The sequence below is a fragment of the Somniosus microcephalus genome, chromosome 27 (assembly GCF_052327205.1).
Source record: "Somniosus microcephalus isolate GS21.2 chromosome 27, FLI_Smic_1.0, whole genome shotgun sequence".
Taxonomy (NCBI): domain Eukaryota; kingdom Metazoa; phylum Chordata; class Chondrichthyes; order Squaliformes; family Somniosidae; genus Somniosus; species Somniosus microcephalus.
Window position 1 is genome coordinate 4,450,347 of NC_141013.1, and position 9,226 is coordinate 4,459,572.

The window sequence follows — 9,226 nt, forward strand, 5'->3', positions numbered from 1 at the left end:
AATAGGGAATTCAGGAGAAACTTCTTTACCCAGAGAGTGGTGAGAATGTGGAACTCGCTGCCACAGGGAGTGGTTGAGGCGAATAGTATAGATGTATTCAAGGGGAAGCTAGATAAGCACACAAGGGAGAAAGAAATAGAAGGATATGTTGATAGGGTGAGATGAAGAGGGTTGGGAGGAGGCTCGTGTGGAGCGTACGGACCTGTTGGGACAAATGGCCCATTTCTGTGCTGTAAATACTTCGTAATACCATTATCCTCGAGGGGAGGGAAACTTGGGCCAGATATCTGCCCACGCATGCACACCATCTGGGGGCAGTTAGTGTTGACCTTGCAGTAATCTCTGACTGCTTTCCTGGTTGGGAACGATGTTGCGTGGGGGAAAAATTGAAGAGAGCAGCTTTAAATTGAGGTATCCTGGGAGTATTCACTGGTTTTAAGTGTATGCGAGTACTTCAATTTTATTTGCACAAATGTTGCCCCTTTTGAGTAGACAGCTCAACTTGTCTAGTTGGTGTGAAAGTTGGGAATTGTTATATTGTAGCTTTTGCTGCAGTCGGTGTAATGAGCAGTTCATATTTCAGCCACGGTGAAATGTTCTTCCAATCCTTTTCAGTTGTCCAATGGAATTCCAATTGAGAGCTGGTTCATGGATAAGAATGACATGGAGCTTTTGAAACTGATTCCCTTTTTAGAGAAACTTGTAGAACTGGTAAGTTATGATGCCTATCATTAGGTCAGTTTGATTTTAATTTTTTTTTTTAAAAAGCCTGTTTTCATACAAAAAAGATTCTCCAATAAGAAGCATGCTTTTGTAGGAAGATCCCACATTCGTTCGCTGATCCGAACGGGGGTGGGGGGGTAATTGAGTGCGGTAACTGGCCTCAGCGCCCCTGGAAGACCGAGGAAAATCATCCCAAATCTCTGCCCCTGATTTCAACCCAGTGGCCCCTGCTGGAAAATGTATTTTCCATGTCCGAGGGCAGGTTTGGATTTAACTATGCCCCCCATAGTGTTCAAATAGTTCTGCTGGGACCTCTGGAATCAGATCGCCGCACAGATTGGTGCTTTCAGGCAGGAAGAGAAGAAATACTAGCGGAAAAAAAGGACTAGTCTTTAAGGAAGGCTGTCAAATTGTATTTTTTAGCCATCTGCGAAGGTCACGTATATCTATATACAGGAAACTCTCGATTTACCGGCACCTAATTAACCGGAAATCTCTGTTAACTGGCAAAATTCAGGAGTAGGTTCAGGTAAGTTTTACTTCATATTAGTGGCCGTTCCTAGATCTGTGGCTGTGTAAACAGGGTTCCTGCACTTGTTGCTAAGCAACAGGGACACTTGGTCTGTGGCCGGGGTTCCTGCACCTATTGCTAAGCAACAGGGAAGCCTGGATTTGTTGCTGTGTATGGAGCTCTCGTACCTTTTAACTATACCTCTCTGTAATCCGGACTTTTTGATAAACCGGCACCACGCCGGTCCCGTCGGTGCCGGATAAAAAAGAGTTTCCTGTAAGATGTTAAATTTGCTATCTATGCCACACAGCACTTATTAGGGCATCACGTATATGTGACGCGCACAGTCACGCCTACAGCTGCATACTTCTGTCACGAGATGGTGCTTCATAAGTTCCAGAAGCTGCAGATCCCCAGACCTACACCAGAAGCAACACTAATGCACTCTGAGGGAGGTTGCTTTGTCCTAACCCCCCACCCCCATAGGGGCAATACCATGGTAGCATAGTGGTTATGTTACTGGACCAGCAATCCAGAGGCCTGGACTAATGATCCAGAGATGTGAATTCAAATCCCACCATGGCAGCTGTGGAATTTAAATTCAGTTAATTAAATAAATCTGGACTAAAACGCTAGTATTAGTAATCGTGACCATGAAACTAGCGGATTGTCGTAAAAGCCCCTCTGGTTCACTGACCTCCTTTGGGGAAGGAAATCTGCTGTCTTTACCCGGTCTGGCCTATATGGGACTCCAGACCCACAGCAATGTGGTTGACTCTTAACTGCCCTCTGAAATGGCCTTGCAAGCCACTCGGTTACAAAAGGTGGCTCACCACCACCTTCTCGAGGGCAATTAGGGATGGGTAGTAAATGCTGGCCCTGCCAGTGACGCCCACATTCCGTGAATGAATTTTAAAAAATTCCACTCGCTAGTAATGAAGCAAAGGTGTTACCGTCAGAACCAAACTTTGAATTGAGCTCACTCTCCTTTAATGTACTGTTCTCTCTCAGAATGAAGATGTTCGACCTCACATCAGAGAGAAATTTCGTTTGCACGATTTGCTCCCACCGGATTAAGAACTTGTTGCCAACACCATCTCTGAAGGGGGCGGAGGAGAAGACAAAAGCAGGACCCTTTGGACTACAAGACATTGCCATTACTGTTGAAATTTGCATTTTTGTACCTCGTCTTGCTTTTCTTGTCTTGAGCACCCACAGTTAACCCAGGGGTTGCAGAGAGTGAACTCGAAGTTTTAGGTGGGACGGAACAGGAAAGGATGTTGCAGGGTTTTAAAAGAAACGGTATATGCAGTCAAAAAATCCGAACTCGCAGATCCCGATAGCACATATATAAGCACGCAATAGATGTTCTGTTGTCCCAGTTGGTGTGCTTCTGAAGACTGTCTGCTGGATAACAAGTGTGAAATGCTGTGGTCTGTTGCAATACATGTTGAGACTTTCTGACTGTATCAGCTATAAATGGTTGGCACTTTTCTTTGTGACATACAAAAAAAATCAACACTTTCTAAAAGTACTTCTGTTTCTGCCACCAGCATTTTGTTTAACCTGTATTGTCACAGGTTTACATAAGAGGAGAGAAATGATTCTATTCTCCCTCTGTGTGGTGCTTTTTAAAGTGGGCCTGTACCCACGTTTTAAAATGTAGGTCTCATTTCAACAGGAATGGCCAGTATATTTAAAAAAAAAAATACAAAAATTTTACAGTTCAGGTTTTAGGCTTTTGTTTTTCCTAGTATATAAAATAATATCCAATTATAAAAGCATTCCTTTTAACTATAATGTATTGTAGAATCCCCTTTCACCCCCCCGAAACAAAAGAGAGAATCTTTCCTAATTTGAACCGCCATCTTCCTGCTTTGTCTGCCTGTGAAGTAATGTATATTTGTTAAAATAAAATAAAGAATCTATAGGTTAGTCGAAATTAAATCAGAAACGTAACATACGAGTTTATTTATATTAATTAAAGAACAGAAACATTCACCCACAGTAGCTATAACCTTTTAAGGGAAGAGGTGAGGGCACAAGAAAGAGGAGAGACCGATACAGAAATTCTAAGTATAGCAATGAAATTTTAGTCTTGATTTGAAATTCATAAACTGCAAAGTCTCTGCCTGGCTATCACTTGTACTAGGATTTTTTGGTGGGGGGAGGAGGAGGAGGTGGGGCAGGGAAGAAGTGAAGAAAGAAATGATTACAAATTATAACACAATCTAACAGGCTCAGGATCCTCTGCTTTCCAATATCTGTACTGTCAGGATGCAACGTTCATACCATTGTGTTTCTAAAATTCTTAGACTATTTTAAAATGATAGAAACAAGAACAGTGGCAGGTGCAGCAGGAGAATGGCAGTGTGCTAACTAAAATTGTGGGGCCTGTGTTCTAGCTGTTCTTCCCTCTCCCTGTCCGCTCTTTCACCCCTCCTCCCACGCCCCCCCCCCCCCCCCCCCCCCCCCCAAAAAAAAACCTGGTTGCAGGTCCCAGACATCTGGCCCCCTGTAATAAAAAAAAAGTCTCCACCCCAGTACATTTGCTGGCTTACTTTTTCCACAGTCTTGTTTTCTCAAAGGAACACAGCATGAATTGCCTCTAGACTGCATCGATATGCCACAGGCATCGCCATGGAATCATTTTCTAAAGGACGTTGGAGAAAGTGGCACTTTTTTTTGTGGAGAGGAGCTAGGTGTATTTTCTTTGGTTTAAAACTCTAGAAGATTTTTCAGGACGAGGTATGTGGTCGCAAAGAAAAGGTGAGCAGCACGTGAGTGAGGATGCCAGTTAAATTTTTTTATGTATATTACCAGTTTACCTGTACAAAACTTTCTTGTACAAAACTACATGCAGCTTCATTTAAAAAAAAAAAAAAAAATCCTTAAAATAAGGAAAAATCTTTTTAAAGAAAGCGGTTTAATTTTTGTATTTTTGATTTTACAAAAGGCATGAGTTATGTCTACTTTTTCAGTGTATTAATGAAGATTTTAACTTTTCATCAGGTTAAGCGTTTTTCTTACTCTTATCTATTGTGTATGTAGTTAGCACATTGTGACACTGAAACGTTAAAATCTAGCATGTAGAAATAAGCCTGTTTTTTGTGGGGAGGAAGAAAAAACCCTTTTATCCTTCATTAAAATATTTTAATCATGGCAGGTTTTTCTGCAGAAAATAATTTGAAAAGCGTTTGCATTTCAGAGAAATACTGATTTTGTATTTAAAGAAAGGTATTTTGCTTGCAGGAATCTATTTACTACAGATTCACTTTAATGATAACCTTTGAGATGTATTTAAATACCTTTAGGGCATCTGGGCATCTTTCTTTATGCTGTTTGTCATTTTGTCTTTATTGAAATAAAAATGTACAGAACATTACTTTTACAAATGTTAGAAACGTTTTGAAGTTTTAAGAACTCTGCGTCAGAGTAATCCAAACCTAATCCCACTGCCCCCGCTCCCCCCATAACCCTGTATTTTCCTCTGCTTCAAATAATCTGATTTTTTCCTCAAAAGATGCAATGGTCTCTGCCTCAACTGCTCCCTGTGACAAAACATTTCATGCTCCAGCTTTGTGTTTTGCACTTAATGCCTTAATTCAGCAAAAGCAGGAAGATTAGCCGGGATTTTCTCATTTGGGGTTGAGGCAAAGAGTCGACACGAGTTTGTAAGCTGCCCATTCCTTTTGGGGGGTGGGGCGGGGACGACAGGGAATTTGGCACTCTGTATTCTCCTCTGCACTCCCCTCACTTTGCCTTATAAGAAGTTCTGCTATTCAGCTGAGTGGATGGAATTCTTAATGTGTTGGGTATTAAATCTGACTTGAATGTCGAGTACCCCCTCAGTTCTGTGAGCACGCTTCGTTCAGTGTGTAGCTGAACCATATAGGAAATGGACATCCAGTGGTTTGAGCTCCCTGTTCTATGTCGATTTAGCTGATCTTGGCTATGGTGGTGGGTTTGCCGCAATTGGCCTCAGTTTTGTCCCACCCCTCCGGTTGTCGGGGAAGGGGTCAAAATCACCCAAGGTTCCCCAATGCCCAGCAACATGCGCTGGAGTTGGATGTATGTGGAGGTTTGAGGGATCTGATTTGTTTTACTGTTGCCAACACTCAATAGTCAAGGCTCCACCATGACTAATGGTCACCCGGCAGAGGTACATGGGTGTTTGTGTGTTCATGCTAGTGTTTGGAATGTGTTTGAATCGAGTTGTTGGTTAACATTTGAGTCATGTGATGAATTAGTGCAGGCTACATGTAGAAGCACCCTGGGCATCGATTTCATACTGAGACCAAGTTGAAGGAAATGCGTTTAAAACTTTGCCGGATTCTGAATACTGATCATAGGCCGGTGTATACCTGGTGTAAATGTCTCTCATTATAATCATACAAGTCTGACTTAGTCCCTTGAAGTTGGACACTGGTTCTGATTGAATTATAGAATTACATAGGAACAGGAGAGGCCATTTATAGCCCCTCGCGCCTGTTCCGCCATTCAGTGAGATCATGGCTGATCTGCGACCGAACTCCATATACCCGCCTTTGCCTCATATCCCTTAATACCTGTGATTAACAAAAATCTATCAACCTCTGATTTAAAATTAACAATTGATCTAGCATCAATTGCCGTTTGCGGAAAAGAGTTCCAAACTTCTACCACTCTGTGTGTAGAAGTGTTTCCTAATTTCACTCCTGAAAGGTCTGGCTCTAATTTTTAGACTCTGCCCCCAGTCCTAGAATCCCCAACCAGTGGAAATAGTTTCTCTCTATCGACCCTATCTGTTCCCCTTAATATCCTGAAAACTTCGATCAAATCACCCCTTAACCTTCAAAATTCCAGGGAAATGAACCCTAGTTTGTGTAATCGCTCCTCGTAACTTAACCCCTAGAGTCCGATATCATTCTGGTAAACCTACGCTGCACTCCCTCCAAGGCCAGTATATCCTTCCTAAGTTGCTGTGCCCAGAGCTGCTCTCAGGACTCCAGGTGTGGTCTAACCAGGGCTTTGTACATAGAATGTACAGCACATAAACAGGCCATGCCGGTGTTTATCCTCCCATCCTACTTCATCTCACCCTATCAACATATCCTTCTATTCCTTTCTCCCTCCTGTGTTTATCCAGCTTCCCCTTAAATTCTATACTATTCGCCTCAACCACTCCCTGTGGTAGCAAGTTCCACATTCTCACCACTCTCTGGGTAAAGAAGTTTCTCCTGAATTCCCTATTGAATTTATTAGTGACTATCTTATATTAATGGCCCCTATTTCTGGTCTCCTCATACAAGTGCAAACATCTTCTCTACATCTACCCAATCAAGCCCTTTAAAATTTTAAAGACCTCTATCAGGTCACCCCTCGGCCTTCTCTTTTCTAGAGAAAAGAGCCCCAGCCTGTTCAATCTTTCCTGATGGGTATAACCTCTCGGTTCTGGCATCATCCTTGTAAATCTACAAAAGTACAATCACATTAACTGCCAAAGTCAAAATGGAGCAAGTTCATGATTCTTGAACTGAAGGCATTGCAATGGATAGCTACTATAACTTTCCCTGCTCTCCAAAAGCCTTCATTGATGTTTGCAGGTCTCTTCCGAGCAGTGAAGAAACCTGCATGCAAGATGTACTGGGGTGAACATTAGCCAGGGGAATCCTAGCTCCCCTGATAGCTTGATGATTAGCCAGTGAGCATATGCCCCATACAGACTTGGCATTGTTGAGTTAGAGGGAATGGGGGGGTGGGGGGAGAGGTGAGGTACCCTTAATTAGAAAGAGGAAAATCGACTAGGGTTCCTGCTCTGATAGCTATTGATGCGTGCGTGGATGAAAGCAGGATTGGCCTTGGTTGGTGGTGCTGGCCATAGCTGAGTAGTCTGCAGGCTCACATGTAATAGTCACTTAGGCAAGGTAGTGTGGGACTGTACCCCATCAAGGAGTCAACATCTTGAGGGATGGAGAGCAGAACATTGGTGAGGCTAAAAAAAAACTTTAAAAGCGAGAGAAACCCTTCTTTCAGGCTGTACTTTCTTCCTTTGCCACTCTAGGACTAGTCATGACAGAATTTTTTAACCAGTTTTTTTGCCCTTTTTTACTAATTCTCATGCTTTACTTTAGCTATTTTCTCCTTTTAAGCATTATTTTGTTCTCTACATTTCTCCAGTCCGACTTTACAAACTAGCATCTAATTAATTTTAAAGCCCTTTAACTTTCCACACCCTTTAAACTTGACAATGAACTTCAAGCTGCTTTGGTGCCACTCATATACTTTTTGCGGGTTGTTCTTGGCAGTGCATTTGGCAGTAACTTGAGACTGTAACGCTGGCAAACGTGAATATAAAACCTGGAATAAGAAAAGATCAGTCAATTCCATCCTTCCAAGAAAAATAGTGTTTTGCGTCGACATGGACAACTTTAACCAACAACAGGTGAATAACCACAGGCAAACGTCCAAGCTCTCCGAACAATGCTCTCTCTCCATGGAGTAATCGAACAAAGTCCACGATAAACAATGTTTGCTTTTGTTACTATTGAAAAGTATATACAATCAATAAATTTTTTAATGAAAAATTCCTGCTTCCTCTCACACTATGCCTTTTGTTTTATTCTGATTGTCGCCCTTTTTTGCCGTTGCGTTGTCCTCGGAGCCGTGGCTCGGTGAGTAGCACTCTCACCTCTGAGTCAGAAGGTTGTGGGTTCAGATCCCACTCCAGAGACATAATCTAGGCTGACACTCCCAGTGCAGTGCTGAGGGAGTGCTGCACTGTCGAAGGTGCCGTCTTTTGGATGAGACATTAAACGGAGGGCCCCGTCTGCTCTCAGGTGGACATAAAAGATCTCGCTGCACTATTTTGAAGTAAAGCAGGGGAGTTATCCCCAGTGTCCTGGCCAATATTTATCCCCCAATCAACATCAGTAAAAACAGATGATCTGGTCATTATCACATTGCTGTTTGTGGGACCTTGCTGTGCACAAATTGGCTGCCCAGTTTCCTACATTACAACAATAACTACACTTCAAAAGTACTTAATTGGCTGTAAAGTGCTTTGTGACGTCTTGAGGTGGTGAAATGTGCTATAGTTCTTTTACTTCATTTCTAAGGAGGGTGGTACTTGGGGGGACTAGTTAAATAGGGTAATTGAAGTTAAAAGCTTGGGATAATGAATTAATTCCACGTGGTTTGCTGTTGGGATTCCGGTGAGACACTTTCTGTTTACTCGTACTCTTTCATTGGAGATGCTGCACCATCTAGTGGTAGGAATTGAATACAAATAGTGACTGTCCAGGTCGCAAGTATTGGTAGTTCCACTGCCACAAGGAAACTCGTTGGAAAATAGACAGAGAAAAGCCTATGCGGTCCATTGAGCCTGTTCGAAAGGAATGTTGATGGTGACAGGTAATTTCTCTGTTATCTGGCACTTACAGGCATAGTGATAGACAGATCTGCAAAGGCAGCTTATAAACAAGTGCTATCAGCTCTTAATGAAAGTTGTCACGATGAAGAATACTGTTATCAGTCCATGTATACTATTAAATGTGAAAGCGTGATCATTTGTAACGTTTTAAGTTTCCTCAATGACCCAGTGGCTAAAGCCACCATAACGTTGAGCCATATAGCTAGTCAAGACAGAAAAATCTCAGTAACGAGGACATCCTGGCTGAGTATGATCCTATTCTCACCTGGTATCTATGGCTGGTAAGGAGTCATTTGGTAAGTGTTTGCAATGGACGCTTGGACTCCTTCCTCGCCTTAGGGTACTGAGGCTAATTATAGCACCCCAACTGGTGTCCCATCTGCGATATAAATCCGCCGAATTCCAAAAGAATATCAAAGGCAAGGAGTGATGTCACAGGACTGCAGGTAGGTGATTGGTGGGTGAGTGTTAGCGTTTTATTCTCTCTAAATAAACTAACTAATATAACTATAGATAATCGTGTGAATAAAGTCAGTCATAACGGCACAGAAGGAGGCCATTCGGCCCATCGAGTCCGTGCC

General features: G+C 42.5%; 1 protein-coding gene across 1 annotated transcript in view; it reads left to right on the top strand.

Annotated features, from left to right (window-relative positions):
- Positions 1–4,619, top strand: part of ctdspl2a (CTD (carboxy-terminal domain, RNA polymerase II, polypeptide A) small phosphatase like 2a) — a 68,995-nt gene extending 64,376 nt beyond the window's left edge. Inside the window, exons 13-14 of the mRNA XM_085968392.1 lie at positions 616–711; positions 2,246–4,619. Coding sequence (XP_085824518.1) covers positions 616–711; positions 2,246–2,311 — 162 coding nt within the window. The 3' untranslated portion in view covers positions 2,312–4,619. The remainder of the gene's footprint in view (positions 1–615; positions 712–2,245) is intronic.
- Positions 4,620–9,226: the final 4,607 nt, after the last annotated feature.